The sequence below is a fragment of the Drosophila suzukii genome, chromosome 3 (genome assembly GCF_043229965.1).
Source record: "Drosophila suzukii chromosome 3, CBGP_Dsuzu_IsoJpt1.0, whole genome shotgun sequence".
In the NCBI taxonomy this organism is placed as follows: Eukaryota; Metazoa; Arthropoda; class Insecta; order Diptera; family Drosophilidae; genus Drosophila; species Drosophila suzukii.
Genome location: NC_092082.1, coordinates 13,126,860 through 13,145,956, shown reverse-complemented (window position 1 = coordinate 13,145,956; position 19,097 = coordinate 13,126,860). Strand labels below are relative to the sequence as shown.

Here is a 19,097-nt window from a genome sequence, read left to right as displayed (position 1 = left end):
TGAAAATTTTCGAAGAGAGCGCGAAAACGTGAAGAAGACGCCGCAGCGGAAGACGTGGAACGGGGCGTATGAGTAATCAACGACAGGAAATGGTGACAAATGCTGCCACCCCCTCACTCCACCCCCGTTCTTCCCTTTCGAATGCCTTCTAGAGGGTGTGTAAATGTGCTATGTAGCTATTTGCACCGATAGCAACAGGCCAACACAGAACACAGCAAAAAAAAAAGCAGAAAATTTCAATAATTTATTTGGTTTGAATGAAATACGAACGAGGGCAGCGACGTCGACCGCCATTGGGGCGCCCACAGGAAACGCGACGTTGGCAACAGTTTCCTGTTTTGTTTTTGTCGAGTGCAAACGGGTTACGACAACAAACATGTTACAATTTGGTTCAATGACTTTGTTAGGCCATCGAGATAGGAACCCAGTGCACAGCGAGAAAATGTGAGGCTTAGAACTGATTTAGGTTGGGATTATTTAAGCTGGGAAATGTAAAATCAATGTAATAAACAAATAATCTAAACTCTGCGTTTTAAAATAATTTACAAGGATTTATTTATAAAGTAAAATTTTTAGAAATATTTTTTTTTTAATTTTGAAAACTTAAAATACGGATAACTGTTGTTATTTTAAGTATTTGGTGCTTCCTAACTGGTTAAATTAGAGAAAGTATATACTTGTCATTAAATTTAATATTTCGAACAGTTTTAAAAATATATGTAATGAAAATGGAATACATTTTGGAGCTTAGTTTCAGGGCTCTTTTATTTTTATTATTTTATTTTTACCAGTGGCCAGGCGGAGTTTGGTCTTAAATGTTATCTGGTAAGCCCGTTGGCACTCCACAAAAATATAATATAACATAAATAAGCAGAGCAATGTTCAGACAACTATCCACCCACCAGTTTATCAGTGGAATTGAGGAAGTGGTCACCGCATATATGAAACTCGCACCAGATGCGCTGATAAGACCCACCCATCCACCACCCAATTATTTCCCCACCCACGCGGCCTATTCTACTTTTTTCCTCCTTTTTTTTTATTTTGGCAAACCTTTTATTTAGCGCTTAACGTGGAGTTATTTTACGGCTTTGGCATATTAAATGAGTTGGCGAAACTTATCAGCGATTCAGTTGACGACTTGCGGAAGTCCCAGCCCATAAAAGTCCCCTTTGGCCATCTGATTGTGTCTAATTTGCCGCAGTATTACACATACGCCCCATCGGCCAGAAGAAACACTTTCACAATTTCACTAACCATTTCTTTTTCTTTTGTGTGATTGCAGTTCGTGGACATTGGTATCGTGACTTCCATCGAATCGAATCACAAACAAATCGAATCGGCGCGTAAGGGTCAAGAGATTTGCGTCAAGATCGATCCGATTCCCGGTGAATCGCCCAAAATGTTTGGTCGCCACTTCGAGGCCGATGACATGCTGATCAGCAAGGTAAGTCGAACCACCGATTCTCAAGAGTCCAGCCACTTGAGGTTTCCTAACTGGACAAATAAAAGACGCGACAATAAATTCATTAGTATTCGGGAGCGGAAGAATCAACTTGGAACTCGAGATAGACTCGAGTGCATTATTGACGGGAAGTTAGGAACTGCAATATCATCGCCTAGGGTGGCATGTGGTAGATGTTTATGGTGGGATTAGATATCTGAAGGGGTGCTTTTGGTGTCTTTCTAAAAATAGGGGTTTTATTATTAACTTTAATCTCTTCCTAGGTTATGTGTTCCTAACTTATTAAATATTTAAATATTAAAAAACTTATAATACTTAAGGCCCATTGTTTTTTTAAATTATTATGACGAAAGTCTAAACTCAAGTACATAGAAGTCAAGTACAAAGATAGATATGGAGGACAAATCCCCCCACTGGGGATAAATTATATACATAATATGTATTTTACTCCAAATTCTGGATGCGCCACTGCTAAAAATCAATCAATTTCTAAGCACACTTACCATATTAATTAATTTGTTTGAATAATAAGTATGGATTGTTAGAATAATATTGCATTTCATTCAATTAATTTTCGTATTCATTTAGAAGTTCTACTATCAATTTGCCTTAATTGAGCGAGTGATAGGTATTATTCAGTATGAATTCGAGTGCAAATCACTTAAGTTCAACAACAGCGGCAATCGGCAATCGGGCAATCGTGAACGGGGAAGTGCCAAAGTTGTCAATTGCACCTGGAATGGGTTTACATGGCTTAGATGGCCAGGTGCAAACCCACTCCAGCAAAAGCACCAGCACCTCCGCCAACCTTGGTCACTTCCACTTCGGGCCAGCTGGGCTTATCAAATTACATGGCCAAGTTGTGTGTGAGTGTGTGTGTTAAGTGTTAAGTGTTAAGTGGCTACAACAGCAACAATCGCCTCGGATCGATGACTTAACTGGCTTAAGTGGCGTTGAAAGGTCTTTGCAACTTCCTTTCGTTCAATCATTTGATTAACAATTACTTACCAGCTCTGACGTCAAGCGCCCTTGATGAGTGGGTGGTTCAAGGGGGTTCGTAGTGGGTGGGGTTGGAGGTCGAAAACCAAAATCGATAGCTAACTTAATTTTCGATTCATTTTTCCCTTATCAGCGGGTGACATCGGTGACGTCAAAACGCCAGGCGGCGCTAATTGCCCATTGAGTTGACAGCATGCTTTATTCAATTAATGCTGCGTAAAAATAAAGATGAATAGATGTATTTTTAGGCCTACAAATTGAGTGATCGAATTTGCACTGACCAAAAATAGTTGGGCTTTCTAGAGGAATTACAAAAAAAATATTCAAAGAGTCTTATAATATAGTATGAACAGTTTGGATAGAGTTATAGTTTTCATACAGGTCCTGCCATTTCTATATACCTCTTATTGATTTTCCAAATGGGATCCCTTTATATTTATACATTTTTGGATACAATAAAGATTAAAATTTCTTTCTTCCTGGAAATAAAAGCATTTTTAACGCCACATAACCAGTAAAATTTCATTTTAATATTAACAGCTATTTCAGACTCCCTTTAGGATTTCCAGAATATAAAGCCTTCTTTCCTGCACCATTTTCCAATTAACTCTAATTAGGTTGTCGCATTATTATTTTATCGTTAACCTTATGGGGTTCTGCCAGTGCAGCCTCCATCAAAAGCTATTAAGCTGGCTGCCACCACCCCAATTGACACACTCCCCGACTATTTATAGCCCTCAATGCTATCGCCATAGCCTTTTGCAAGAGCCAAGTACCAAGAACCTGGGAGCCATGAAAGGGTATTATGTCATGGCTGACCTGATGATACGTACTTATGCATGCAGGGCCGTTCCTTTTATACACTTATATATATGTATATATGTATATTCGCCATATAGCGGGATAGCGATGTAGTATTTGACCCGAGTCGCCGGCTGACGTCACGTTTTACCTTCCACGGTAGTGCACTTGCCATAGTTCATTGACCCCCGGATGGGGAGCATCGTCATCATCGAGCTAACCCAGTTTCCTCGGATGTCGACCCAGTTTGGGTGTATGTTTTTGTGCAGCGGGTTCGGTTTTCGCCGTCTTTTTTTTTTGTTTTTTTATTTTTGACTTTAATTTGTGCACTCGCCTTTTATCAGCTATGACGCATTCGGCGACCCAAAATGGAGCAGAGAGCAGAGAACCCAACCCCGAACCTCGAAACTCCCCCCTGTTGAAAATGGGAGCTGAGGTCAACCATAGATGACTTTGGTTTCGGCCTTGCGGGTTCAGTCGCAAAATTGGACAAGGCCTTTGGCCAAAGCTAAAAATAGCAGCAATTAGTCGAGATTTGGATAAGGGGCGAGCTAAATGGGTTTTCGGTGAAAACTAATGGGGGCTAAAATTCAATGGAATAACGAGAATGCATCGGTTATGCAGAAAATTCCCATTGGGCAGAGATAATAGGCTTTAGTTCTTAAATGTGATTGTGGATTATAAAGCGAAATCAGGCAAGGCAAATAAACTTTAATTTAGACTGGCCCATAGATAACCAATCAATAACTACTTAAATTCAGGCTCGGTCTTTAACGACTCCCTCCAATATCCTTCAACTCTGGAATTGCGGACAAAAGACTCGCCCATTCGCCCATTTAATATGCATGGCCATAAATGGCGACTCCTTGAGAGGCTTTATTTCCCCTTATCGTTTAGAGAAATCTTTTGTACATAAATATATACGGCTCCAATAATCAAAACCATTGATCGGGCCTAATTAATATGCGATGCGCCAAAAAAAAAATAAAAAAAGAGAGATGGGAATAAAAATAATAATTAAGCGGGGGAACAACAGACAAAGGACAGAGTGTGCTGTCTTTATCAAGGGCGTGCTGTAATCAGACTTTTGGGGGGCCTGAAAGTGGAACTATTCATAAGGGGGTCTTCAGACTGCTCGCCATAAACGCGAGGCATTAAAAAACGCATTAAAAAGGCGCCATAAAAAATGGCGACACTAAAATAGCTTCGATAAAGCGCTGCCGGGGCATAAAGTCTTAAGTCAAGCTGAATCGGATACGAAAAAAGATGGAAAAAAAAGTATTGTTGAAAATGATTTTAATTGTTATGCGCCATATGTCTGTAAGGGGAAGGACTGGGTGAGCCCGGAGACCCCAAACTGGAGACACGTGCCGATCCGTCCCGCTGTTTGATTGATGGAGCAGCCACCCCGTCCTCCGCATTTTGAATCTCCCATTGGAGTTATGACAATTGGCACGTTCCAATTATACAATTTTTGCTGAATTCATAATGAAATTGATTTATGTGTGGCGCAGCGTGTTATTTATATGCATTTGTAGGCGAAAATGTTATTACAATTTCACTCTTGCGGTTGTCTTCTCAAGTTTTAATGGGCTTTTAATTATTTTCGGTTATATCGAATTTCGTTTCGACAAGCTTGGGTATTTCGTAGAAAATATCTTTTGTTCTTGGTAACCCAGTTATAAAGAAAAGGTATGGTTAGGGCTCCATTGCATACAAATTGGCTTAAATATTTGTTTTTAGACATAACAAAATCAAAAAAAGATATTTTTTTATATACGTTATAAGATATAAATTTGTTTTCCGAATTTTTATGAAATTAAAATGAGTGCTTTTTGTTGGTAATACCATTTTTTGACTATTTTTCTTATAGATCTCTCGCCAGAGCATCGATGCCTGCAAGGATTACTTCCGTGACGACCTGATCAAGGCGGATTGGGCCCTGATGGTGGAACTGAAGAAGCTCTTCGAGATCTTATAAGCGAATTCGCTAGCCAAAATTGCAAACGTACAACAGACGAGAGATTTTCGCTAAACAAAAAAAAAACTAATCAAACTACAGACTGTGCGCTTGTGGTGTGTCCTCTCTAAACCCCGAAAAGAGGATCTTTTCTCCTTAAGCTTAGTTTCATATTTTTATGGTTTACAGCCGTAGTAGCCGTCGTCGCAGTTGTCGCTTGAAGAACTCTGTTATAATGGTTTTAAATCAAATTTTTGTAAAACGCTTATTGCGGAATATCCATTTATTGCCTGCGATTTTTGTTAGAGCCAACTTAGAATAAAAATGCAAAAATGTTGTACAACGGAACAAAAAAAAAAAAAAGAGTAAACCATGCAGACTGGGTTAACTGTGTCAGTGGTGACGTCACGGCAAAGGATATTGACCCACTTGGCATGCGCACAGGTCCTTTTTTCATTCATAGCCCGCCGCCGCTGCTGCTGCTGCTGTTGTGTCATTGAACGCGACAAGGATGCCGAAGGATGAATGGGCCAGATGCCTGTGTCCTGTGGCTGCTGCAGCAGCCCAAAAAACTGGGTCATCCGCCGAGCAGGTTCATTCACCCAACAGCCGCTGGAAGGACAATTGTGTCGCAGCAACTGCTGCGCCCAGCCCTGCTGCACGAAAGTATGTGGCAAGTTACGAGCCGCAGTTTTGTGAATGACGCAAATGCTGCCTGTGGAAAAGTATCCTTCAAAGGGGCTGTGGCTGCTGGGCTGAATGGGCCCAAGTGCTCCAAGTTCCAAGTGTGTGTGCAAGGATATTTACCCATGCCATCGCCATTCGTCCTCGAGGTAATGTTCTCTCAAGTGCCAGCCATTATGCGGAGGTGCTTGAGCCAGATATTGCTGTCGGGCGGGGTTTGTCAAGGAGAAACTGTCGATTAGAATTGGATAAGCGACATAAGCAGGTCAATTAAGGACCAAGGTAAACCGAAGTAATGATACATTTAGCTAGAGCTATTTTAAACTATGTTGGAACTATCTTAAAAAGACATTTCTTTCCTAATTCATGTTTTCACATTTGTTAAATGATAGTAAATAATGTAGTTATGAGAAATATGGCCGATATGTTAGCATTTAATATATTCCAATGAATATATGATTTTCTTAATAAAAGTATTTTTTTTAATAGTTATTTCCTAAGCTACCATTTAAATGAATATTCAATCATAAATTGATTGCCTTTGATAATATTTTATTTCCAATATTTAAACACCTCAACGTATGTTCCAAGAAATTATCAAATCAAAGTGAGGCGTTTGTCCAAAAAAATAAAAATAAATACTGGCTCATAAAAAGTGCAATAAAGTTTAAAGCACCCAATGTACGTAGAAGTGCAGCAGCAATAAGTGGTTCGCAAAAGTTCCATTTGCAAACGCTTTAGTATCGCATTACGTTATTTCTGGCACGTAATTCCGTCTTAAATGGACTGAGGTGCAGTAAAAATTTCAAAGGAAATTATATTTTCTTTTTACTAAAAACTTAATGCCCATCGAGCGTGTGCCGTTCATTGAGGAAAAAATGTAAAGATTGCATATATGGCCGAAGCGAATATATATAAACATCCTTGGCTAGCTACGTGTCTGCTCGGTTCATTCATTGATTTTCTTGGCCAACTTTTGCCTTGGCCAAAAAGCGCGCACACACATGCGCGAAGATTCCGATGCGGGGAAAATCCAAGAATGACATTCCCATCGTGTTTTAGTGGGTGGGAAAAATACACCCCCCACCGTAACAAAATGCCGTCATGAAAAGCGCCAGAGAGTGCGAGAGAGCGAGAACAAGGATTTTCATTCACAAGGCGAAACCGCGGCATCCGTGAAAATGGCATCCACAAAAGGGCTGTGGAACTAGGGCAACATTCTCTGCGGCTGTGGTAGGTAAGTATCGCCTCCAAACTCCCATCCCATCCCCCATATCCTGAACCCCATCCTGCATCCCCCATCCTTTGGTGTTGCTGCTGGGCATGCTGATGTTGCTGCGGGGTTGCCGATGTTGCTGCTGCCGCTGTTCGTGTTGCTGCTGTGTATTTTGTGGGCGGCATTTGGCCCATTGAGAAAAACGAACCGCATGGCGAAGGACTCTGTGGGTACTTGAGTGTCCTTGTTGGTATGCTGGCAAAGTGAATGAAGAGGTGAAATAAAAGTCAAATGAAACAGAGGTTTACAACCCATTTATTTTCAGTTATTTTTAGATTGTCCGAAATTTCACAAATTACCTCATTTATTCAAACGAAAAATAAATTTAAAGTGTAAATCATGTTCACATGGGCGTTGGTAAGGTGAATTACCGGATGAAGTGAAAGTCAAATGAAACAACTAAAATTCTTTTTAGATATTTAATAAATTATTTAAATGTAAAAACATTTTTGTAGCTTAATTAATAAGTTACTACTTGCATAGCCGTTATACATTGTACGTAAAAGTATTATATTATTATTATATTATTATAATAAAATAATTTTTCTACCATTTAAAACTTATTTTAAAATGGATTTTTTAAGGTAGTGGTGAGGAGAAATAAAAGTCAAATGAAACAAAGCTTTTAAACCGACTTTTATTATTAGTTTCAGACAATTTCTAAAAGTGTTTAATGTAGTTAATTTATTAAAACGAATTATTCCATTTAAGTTATGAATTTACGATTAAAATGAGTTTTGTTCATGTTCAAAAAATGTACTTTAATACAGTAAAAAAATTAAAATATTATAATTATCTTTTAATGTTTTTCCATTTGCCAAATTTATTCTAAATGACTGTTTTGAATTTAAGCAACCAAATTTTGGTTTTAAATTATTAGTATAAAAATAATAATATAAAAATATAATATAATAGAGGTTCAGCCAAGTAAGGCTGAAATTCCCGAAAAGTAAGCTTGCAAATTATTCATTCATCTTATCTTTGCCATATACAACTAAGCGTATTAATCACCATGACCAAGCATGAAATATATTTGCTGTTTCCTTGTTATTGCACAAAATTGTATAAATAATCGGATGCTGCTTAATGGCTGGGTTCTAAGAAAAAATTAATTTTTTTCCGGAAATTCAAAACTGAAAACTCCAAATAATTGGCAAAACCCATCAATCGTCGGGCGGAAGTGGGATTTGGAACGGATCTGCTTAGGCGAAAATAGCAGCGACGTCAATTGCAGACGGTTTCCAAATAAATATTTTACACGTGCGTTTCGCTGCCACTTGCTTTTTTCTTTTTTTGGCCTGGCCGTCTGAAATTGCCCCGAGTTCATGTTTATACATTCACCTCGAGGCCGATGTGTTACCTCTGCCACTGCGGCGATTATCTAGGACACTTGTGACGTCAGGCGGAAAAACTGATGGATATATTTATTGCGGATTGAATGCACGAAAAGCCATCAAAGCCAACAGCGCAGACATTAAGTTGGCCAACTTTTACATACATTTCTCTCATTGAGCATTTTCGTTCAATGAAATCCCACAATGAAATTTCATTTATTTATATTCCCCTGTCCGTTCGCATTCATACGTATTTATTTGTATATGTTTGCCCAAAATGTTTCGGCCAATATATGTTTTTGTGTCTTTATTGAATGGCAGACCACTTTTTTTTTGCTTGCGAGTTTTATCTGATCAGATGATTCACATTTTGTTGGCATTTCAATTTATGGGCCAAACAATGGGAGGTGCTCAGCTTTACTCTCCAATAAATCGTATAAAACTCTTAATGTTTTAAAAAAAATTAATTGAAATATTAAATCTTTTTATTATATTTCTTTACCTAAAGAGTTATGTTTTACAAACGTTATAATAATACACATACTGTACATTTTAAAGTACGTACACATAAAATTTTAATAACATTTGCAAAAAAACGCTTGACATAAAAATATTTCGGTTTTAAGGACTCAAATTAATGGAAACCTAATCATGATTTAATACCTAGAAATTCATAAAATCTTGCAATGCTGTATACCCTCTTTTTCAACAGACAGTTTGTCAAAAATCAAGTCAGTACTTAAGGTCTTCATTCAGATTCGGATATATTTATAAGTTATTATTCTTTTTTTTGAATATCTATACTCTTAATCTTTTGCTTATTACATTTGAAGAATATATATTTTAATTGGGCACCAAAGTACCCACACTTCGTGTTAAAAACAATTTTAGCCTACTCAGCTTTCCTGTTGGACTTGAGCTCTTTTTGGGTCTTCATTCTGGGGCTTCTTATATATACGTATATATTTATATAGATATTCTGATGTCTACCGCCCATATGTGGAGCTCGTCGAAGTGGCTGCTCTCCGCCAAATTTGGTGCCGCCTTCGACCGGATGTCGTTGGAAATTATATTGAAATCTTTATTGTTTTCACTGATTAATTTATGGGGCAGTAAACGAAATGAGTTTTCGGTGAGTGCTTTTCGATTTCTCGATTTTGGGCGGTGCGAGGAGTGTTCTGGCTAATTTCAAATTTAGCCCGCCTTCAAGAGGGGCAGGGCAACCCTGGCAGGGCAACCCAAACAGCTGATGGGCAACTCGTTGACCTTGGGGGGGATAATTGCAACAACCCCCAAGTGGAAATTCACTGCCAATGCCAATGTCGAGGCGACGCCTACCGAAGGTCGTTGCCAAGGCGACTGAGTGGGCCAGAGCCCAGCTCATTGGGCCAGGAAATGCAGGCGTGTGTGAGTGGGCGGCCATTGAGCGTGCCGTTGCATTCAAAATGGCCGTCAAACGTATGACCTTGAAAGCCGAGCGCCCATTGGCCAGGGCCACCTCGGGGGCAAGTGGGTGGCGGAGGAGGGGGGGCATGCAAATGTATGGAACTGGGAGCCAGGAGCTGGGAACAGGAGCAGCCAGCAGCCAGGAGCCAGGATTAGTCCTGCAGCAGGAGCCGAATTGGGCAAAAACGAACGAGCGCCACACGATGCCCACGCATTTTGGGTTCGTATTTCGTATTTTCGGGTCCTTCGGTCGAACGAATGGGGCTTCGATTCCGCTTCCCCTTCAGGACGAGATCCTTTCGGCAATCTTCGGCTGAGGCTGCAGCTACGATGCAAAAGTCGTGCAACTTTGGCTCAGTCACTGGACGAGAGTCAGGCTGCATTCAACGTGCAATCTCCGAGAAATTCTACTTTGCAAAACTATCCACCAAATATATACATCTAATATATATATATATACAGCTGAATAGCCAAAGACACAACGCAATTAGCGATTAATATATGTGCCGAACACAAGGCGTATGCGTAATTTTAGTGAAACGGAAGTGAAAGAGTGTGTGTTTTTTTTCTAATTTCCAACAACTAACAATATTTAGTAGCTAAGACTTGTGTATAAATCTTTAAAATAATCAAAAATTCAGCCTGCTTTATTTTATTCGGCCTTAATCGTGCCGTTAATCAATTAACCAAGGCAGCTCATCAAGTACAGTTGCCACCCAAAAACAAAACAACTCAATCAACCCCAAAAACCAAGGCAAAACCAATACGAAACGAGGCGAGCAGCCCCGAAACAAACAAACTCTAATCAAATTATGTGCATTATCTGCAATCGAATCGAGCGGGCCGAGAAAAACTTTTAACCAGAACTCATCCATCAACGAACTTCCATCCGCTGGTGAGTAGCCTCCTTGTTGCATGTCCATCTTTATCAACATACCTTCCTCGGTGCAATAAGCACACAGCCGAAGAGCACTCAAATGTCCCCAGTCATTCACATTGTCAATACGAACTTTCGATCTTGACTTTTTCGTTTTTCTTTCAAGTGCTAAAAGTCACCAAAAGGTTAAGTGGCCAATGGTCATCAAGAGGAAAGCTATTAAGAATAACGTAACTGCATCTGCATTGATTTTATAAGTGAAGGATCGTGTGAGGAACAGCCGTTTAAATTTAATATAATATATTTTAAACAGGTAGCTAAAGGGATTGATATTCAGAAAATCTTGCATAGATTAAGCAATCACATTTAAAATATTTGAATACGACAAACAATTTAAAATATACCTTTGTCAAGAAATTAGGTACTGAGGAATTATTAGTTAATAATTCCCTTTCATTTTTAATATTAACATATTCATTCATAAACGTTTTCTGGAGCATTAAAAAACTGTAAACACTTTTAAATTTTTTATTTTTTATTTATTTTTTAATTTTTAATATTTTATGTTTTATTTATTTTTCTATTTAAAGCAATCTATAAATACTACTTTTCAGGAAAGTTTAAAAAAAAAATTAGTTTTACTCGGTGCTAAGTTAAAAAAAAATCTTAGGCATATGCCTATTGTTTACTTAAAGGTGTTTTTCATGATGCAAATAGTTTTAAAAATAATACATGCTCATCCGTAAATTTTTAACATTTTCATGCACGTTCATAAGAGCTCTTGTAACGCTGTTGTACTAGGACCTATTCCCAAAAACTTATAAATTCCTTGCTATTTGGTTTTTTAAAAAAGAAAGACTTACATTTTTGAAGATCAAGAAAATCTTAAAAAATTTTAACGAATTGAATTGAAAGATGTTTGAGCGGGAAGTCTGAATTATATCCTTTAAATACAAAAATCTTTAAAAATATTATAACTATTTTAAATTATTTCAATCTAGGGAATCTGTGTTTAGCATGTCTATAATTAAATATATTTTTGAATGTAAAAATATATCCAACAGCGCAGATATTCAAAAATATTAAGGCTATCGAAAAACAAAAACTGTGGCATTTTCTAAATTGTATTTCAAAAAGAAATTTATGCTGAACGCGGCAATACTAGAGGATATCTAGTAGATAATATCTAACAAAAAAAATGTTTTCTGTTCGAACATATCAAGCAATAAATAAATGTGAATTATTGACAGTTTATCTTTGATCGAAATACTTGAATATTTTTGTCGCTTTTGATATTAGTTCAATATATCTTACTGAAAACTTAAATTTATTTGTTCAACCTTTTCCTCCTTTCAAACGCAAATCTAAAGCCTTAGCTTTTTCGAGCTTAGGCTTTCTGGAATGCCATTAATCATTTTCACTGCCCAAAATAAGGGAACAAGAGGAATCGGAGAGGATGAGTGGGGCGAAGTGGATTGAAGAAGGCTCTTAAGTTAATTTAGTACTTTGTTCGCCGTGCCAGATCATTAAAATTATTTGGCGACTTTGAAAAATTCGAAACAGTAGCCCACAAATACCGACAGCTGAACGAATCTCAAAATGAAATTGGCTTGGCTGATGAGGATGGAGATCGTGTTTTCGCCGGCTACCCGCTGCGTTTGTCTGCAGATGTCTCATAAACATGAAGCCCAACCAGACCCTCCGAATATATATCTTTTTACGAAATTTGTATAATCTGTATGCGAATCATAATGACGCGAAATCAAGATCAGACTGAAGGCTGAAAGCCAAGACACACTTTTGCCTTTTATGCCAGCTCACACTGAGGCTGGGGCTCGCAAAGAATTTTAAGATCTTAACCCATTTTGAAAGATATCTAAATAAAATGGATTTTTTTAATAAAAAATCAATTTAATTTATCAGTACTTTCTTGTGAATAAGATTTTTTAGTTGTAAAAAAAGAACATTGAAAAAAATGATGATGGGTCTTCTTTCGTCTTTACAAATCTACAACTAGATTTTAAATTCAGAAATTTAGATCCTTTTTGAAAACCTAATTTTAGTTGAACATTCGGACGAGAAAACTTATAATGGTGATTTACAAATCCCCTTTTAAAAATTATATTCTAATTTTAAAAACTAGTATACGAAAAGTCCCATTTGAATCCTTTTTGTGCGAAACATTGGAATAGTTTTTATAATATTAAATAAGCATACTTTTAAATATTTTTCAATAGATATCTGAACAGTACATATATGTAAAAAAAATGTTTTAATGTAACTCAATTTTTGTTGTTTCTTATAACCGAAAATGATATCAAAACTATATCAATGTATACTTTTTTTATTAAGAAGTAGGGTATTTAAAATAAATACCCGTTAAACGATAAACTTTTATTATGGTCTTACTAGCTTAAAATATATTTTTAATAGCTTCTCTTGGCTTTAGATCTACAAGCTAAGAACTATAAAATTGTTTTATCAACATATTGTTAAGTTTCTATGAAATATTGCCCAAAATATCTTGAAATTCCCCTGAGGTTCCCCAGAGGGTTAAGGGTTTCGCTGTATCTGTACCGTTCAATTAGCTCTGTTTGGGACTGGCGTTGACCAAGACTAATGCGCACATTTCATGCTGATCGTCGCAGGAATTCCAATTCCCTGCGAGTGAGTTCTTCTGGGTTTTTTTATATCGCTTTTTTTTTGGGTTCTGGGCTGGGCTGGGCATTTCGGAGACCTTTTCTTCGGGTCGGTCGCGTAACATAATTGCGTGAATAACTGCGTTAATTTCCCAAAAGACTTGACAGCGGATGTGGCTACTGGTCTGCATTGGTGACTCCTCCAGCCTCCCAAATCTTCAGACCCTTACCTTCTGCTTTGCATTGGCATTCCACAGACTATGGCCATCGATTCGATCCTCTGGGCCCCATGCTTCTGGCATTTTTGGACTCGGGTGTGCCAATGTCTTTTTTGTATCTTATTTGTATTAATTTTTTTATTCATTTATTTTTTTTTTGCCATAAATGGCTTCCGCCGTAGTGTCCAGTATTTGGCTCACGCTGCATACGCATATATACACATGGAGCTCCATTTAAGGTGGTTCCGGGGGCTGGGGCTCTTCCAATATAATTATGAATAGGCCAGGCCATGTGGGCACGGGCAACTCCCCCGCCTTTGCGGCCACAACTACTCAAAATCAAAATATGAGCTATGCGTTCCAGTTTCAGCTGTGGGCTTTTCTCAGATCTCCATTCGGCCTCTCTCTTTCTCTTGTATTTTACACTGATAAAAGTAATAATGTTTGCTTAAATAGACAACCCACATCCCCTAAAAAAGTACTCAAATAATAGGTCTATTCGATTAAAGTACTTAAGACCTCAGAACTGATCTAAACAAGATCAGCCTACAAAGTTAAAAAAAACATTTGAAACTTATTTCAATGCAAAATGATTCATTTTTAAAATGAGTATTAAATCTGTGTGGCATGTTAAAAAACGGGAGAAATTCTGAAGTAGATAAACACAAATTACTAGAAACAACTTTTCATATGAACAGTATTTGTAAACATATTTTTTAAGTATACGTAAAATTCATTTAAATTTAAATTTGCGAGAGTCATTCTACGTTCTTTATTTTTATCATTAATATTATAATTTTTTAATAAAAAATATATTTATTTAAGTGCATTTATACCCCTTTTTCTCGCTCTATCGAAGGCAACGGAAGCGAGTTGGCGTTGCCGTCGTCATTTTGCGTTTGTCACAAATTTGTTTAGCTAAAATATTGATAGAGAGAAGACAGAAAAAAATAAACACAATTTTTAAATAGTTTTTCATGTGGGGGTTCCGACGGCCTATGATATGCAAAGCTCCGACGGAAGGGAAAGCCGCAACTTCCACATTGGCTTTTGGTTTCGAGCCTACTTAGTCCGAATTTGGACGTAATTTCAACATGCATTTATTGTACTCCCTCAGCAAATGTATGGCATAAGTCAGAAATTTCATGCTGACATTTTTCTGATAACATTTTGGTTTATATTTTGTATTTTTAATCTGTGGTTTACTTTATGGTTGTTAAATTTTAGTTAATCACTGAGAATTAGAACAAAGAACTTGAGCAACAAAAAATGTTATCAGGGAATTTCAGAAGTATGATGTATAAGAATACATGGGAATTTTTTATTGTGAACGACAGCTTGTGATTCTAGTGAAATTCATCATAAAATTTTTTCGCGGATTCTATAACCTTAATTTATTATTTCCGTTTCCGTCAAAGTTTGTGGGTTAAGGTTTAAAATGTACATAAATTAATTGATTTCTTTTGACAAGAAATAAATAGATAAGAAATTAAATCTGAGATTTTATTAATATAATTTGTTTTAAATTGAGTAATTCTAAAATCTTACAAAACCCTTTCTGTGTATTTCAATTAATCAATAAATTTGTTCAATACCAATTCGTAATTAAAAGTCATAGATATTGTTGTGGCAAAAATTCGCCTAATAAATACTTAAAATTATCTCGCTGTCATCACTTATTTTCAAGACCTCATTGTTATTAATACTCTACAGCAATCTCTTCAAGGAAATACATTTCCCACAATAATAAATATTTACCGCCGGTATTATCAATATTGGCAAGCAGCAAAGACAATGCCAAAACTGTTTGTTGTTTTGCATTTGGTCAAGTCACGAGTTAGCCCCATGACTCAGGCGACTGATAAACCATTATTCTTATCTGTGAGATACAGATACTCGAAATGCTGTTGTTCTGGAGGAAATTTGCTCAGTGCGTAGAAAGTCGGTTTCTCTAGATGGGGTAAAATTCGATTTACATACGGCCTGGCCCAATTCACCGGGCCATGTTTGGGGGACTACTGGGGGAAAACCTGAGCAACTTGCTTTAAATGAGGCGTGTTATGTAAATGTTTCTTTTTTTCCCATCTCCATTTGATTTTTGCTTAGTTTCTGTGACTAGATCTGGCCAAATGTGGTACGCCCACATAGGAAGGCTGGAATTTTGTCAAGACTTCATTATGCCAATCAGGGGTGTATTATGGATTTTATATTAGAGGAGGCAATTTAGAAAAGTTAAAAAAAATGTTGCTAATATGTAAAATTTTTTATTTAACTTTCCATTAAAAAACATGTCTTTAAAACTATAAACATTCCACATTGTTTTTCTTAAAATTAAATTAAAATAAAAATCCTGTGAAGTATTAAACCTTATTTTAATTCTGAAATTTTGTAATATTTGTAATATTTTTGAAAAGGTTTTAGTAAGTTTTTGAGGGGGGTTAGCCCCAAAAAATCGGAAAACACCTACGCCACTGATGCCAGTCAGTCTGAAAAGTATGGTCGAAAAAATTGCCATATACGGTGTATTTTTTCCGTATTTTAACGCTGATTTATGGCGACGAGTCGTCTGCGTCGAAGACATCCAGTGAATATGTACCTGACTTAAGCATTGAACTAAAAAAATGTGCACACTAACCAATATTCGATGAAAATATATGTGCAAGCCAAGGAAAAAAGAAACGATTCGAAAAAGATGAACAATATATTTAATTTGCAAAGTCAGAGAGGCAGCGGCAAAGGCAATTTTGTGTTTGCCCACGAGGCCGGCAGAGCGTCGGGCAGACCTCCAATTCCATTCATTATAATCGGGGCCCGTTCATTTCATTCATAAAAAAGACGAAGCGAAACGAAACGAAGCGAAGCCGAACGCCAGGCGAATGTATCTGTATCGGTAAGTGCAAATGTATCTGTGAGAGGCCGCAGCGCCAATTCGCCGTGCGGCGAAACGTTCTCTCGAAAGAGTTGAAATTGAGATATTTTTATGTGAGCGAGAAATTTGCATTTGCTTGTATCTGTGCCCATTTGGAATATGCCATTTATTTATTTTGTATTCTACAGATACTACGCCCCATAGTAACTACAAAAAAATATAAAAAAAACACATCCACTTCCCCACTATTTTTCGGGAAAGTTCAAGCTAATCTTTGAATTCCGATCCCCAGAAGCGGAACATCTTTGTTTACTCTTTGAGGTTCGGCCTATTAGACAACACCCATATGATTTTATTTTATTTTTCACATTTTTCTCTCAGAAAAGTGCTACTGGTTTTGAGTTGGAGATTTCGAGCCAGAGTTGTCGAGCTTGAAACCGCACGCGCCGCTCAATCGTGTATCTTTTTTATGGCTTGGCCGCGGCAACTCTGCTCGAGAGCAACATCAACAACTGCTGGTGAAAACAACAAAAGCAACGACAACCCAACCAGTCGCGTTGTTGTGTTTGCTTTTTCAACATCATTCATACTCAAGAGCTATGAGTTGTTAATATCATGGGTTCTGCTTTTTGATGTGTCAGCAGTTTGGATTTAAAAATAAAATATTCTGAAAAAATATTAAAGAACTATGAGGGACGAGGGACATTTAAAGACTTGTAATAGTTATAGTTTCAAAACAATTTTATTTTATCTAATAATTCTATGATATCCATATATTTTAAGCTGATTTTATGGAAAAAACATTGATTTATATTTAAAAATGATGTTGTAAGCAAGCAATATCAGCTTCTCTTAAGAAAGTACAGAACTCTATTAAAAAAGGTTAGGAATTACAACGTTTGTTAGGAAATTATACCTCGTTTTCATGGTAAACGAAAAGTAGGTTTCAAAACTGCAATTTTAAACACATCTTTACGTAATCAACCATATTTCATAGTATGCTTTTAGGCGTTATATCGTCAAAATTTTTTTTTGTCCACTAAAATTTTTTTTAAATCTTTGAAAACGATATGTTAGAAACATGCTTGCATTTTTGGAATTGTTTTAAAAATATAAAAAATTAAATGAAGTTTTTTTCTAGAAACATTTGAGGGTAATATTTTGTATTTGTAATTTTTTTGATTCTTAAATGAATGAATTTCTGTCACTTCTGGGACCTTTTTGTATGAATGATTTGGCACCTTTGTCTCACCTGAGCGAAGCATTTCCACGCACACATGGGCACACGTGGACTCAACATCTTATGCTTACCTCATGCAACGTACACAGACACTCGTGTGTCTCAGTGGCTGGAAACCCAGACACACACATGGAAAAACATCTTGAGTTTTCCGTTTTCCCCCAACTTTCTCGCCTCTCTCTCTTTCGCTCTCCCTGTGTGTGCGTAATTTTCATTCATATTGTCAGCCAACGCGACGCAGTGGGCAGCGCAGTCAGCGTTTCTTTTTTATATATATGTATATTTTATCCATCTGAGAAATTGCTTTTATTTTGTCTACGAGGCCTAAAACATCTTACAAGAATATTAATATATTAATTAGTTTATTCAATTTTCTAACGAAACGAAAAAAAATAGAATTTCTTCAAGGTTTAATAGCCAATATTATTGAGACAAACTAAATTGGCATTAAAAAAGTACTTGCATTCAATAGTCATTCTTTCTTTTTATAAAAATATATTTTTTATTTTTTATGGGTGATGCTGCATTATTCTAGTTATTGTGGTTACTCTAACTGCTACAGATTTGGAGAAAACATGCAAGAGGAAAATTTCATTGAGGGAAAAACGCAGATAGTATGGAAAATGAGCAGAGCCGAGAGGTGATTGGCAAATTGGCGACGGGGAAAATTACCAAGTTTATGCACGCAACGGCCGGAAAAGCGACGACGACAGCACACCCATTCGTGGAAAACTTGTTCGGATCGGGGATTCGCCGCGTAGGCAATCTAGCAGCTTAACCCCTTGGTGACTACGGTTTTGGATGTTCAAGATCGGTTTTAATTTTTAACGGTGGTATTTTCAAATAAATAACACGATATTGCTTCGATTTTTTTGGTTTGCACTACTTCTAGCTATTTTGTATACCCATTTTAAATTATTTACAAAAGGTTCTATCCTATTACTTTGGTATGTTTTTGACATAGTATTGTATTTTTGCAGTACCTACTCGCAAAAGAAATATTCCCAATAAAAAATTAAATTTTTTATTCACCTCCAGAATGTTGTAAAATATTTTTTTCTTTACTTAAATTCTCTGGATTTTCGAAAAGCATAACAGCCTAATGTTTATAAATAATGATTGGCTTTTACACGTTTTAAAAGGTTTTTGAGCTTAGGCAACCAACATCATTCTGTTGATATTTTCATTTAGATTTTTTTATTTCTAAACTATAAAAAAAATTGTTTTGTAGCCTAGAAGGGTTAATGGCGGGTAGGAGGCAGAGGCTGCGGCGTTGGGGTCGCCGAGGG

At 36.9% G+C, this 19,097-nt stretch overlaps 2 protein-coding genes across 4 annotated transcripts in view; both read left to right on the top strand.

The window, feature by feature from the left end:
• The window catches only part of eIF5B (eukaryotic translation initiation factor 5B), a 37,211-nt gene extending 31,616 nt beyond the window's left edge, over window positions 1-5,595 (top strand). The window contains exons 8-9 of the mRNA XM_036815138.3: window positions 1,286-1,447; window positions 5,139-5,595. Of these exons, the coding sequence (XP_036671033.3) occupies window positions 1,286-1,447; window positions 5,139-5,246 (270 nt within the window). The 3' untranslated portion in view covers window positions 5,247-5,595. The remainder of the gene's footprint in view (window positions 1-1,285; window positions 1,448-5,138) is intronic.
• The window catches only part of RpL28 (ribosomal protein L28), a 384,986-nt gene that overhangs the window by 125,093 nt on the left and 240,796 nt on the right, over window positions 1-19,097 (top strand). The window lies entirely within an intron of this gene.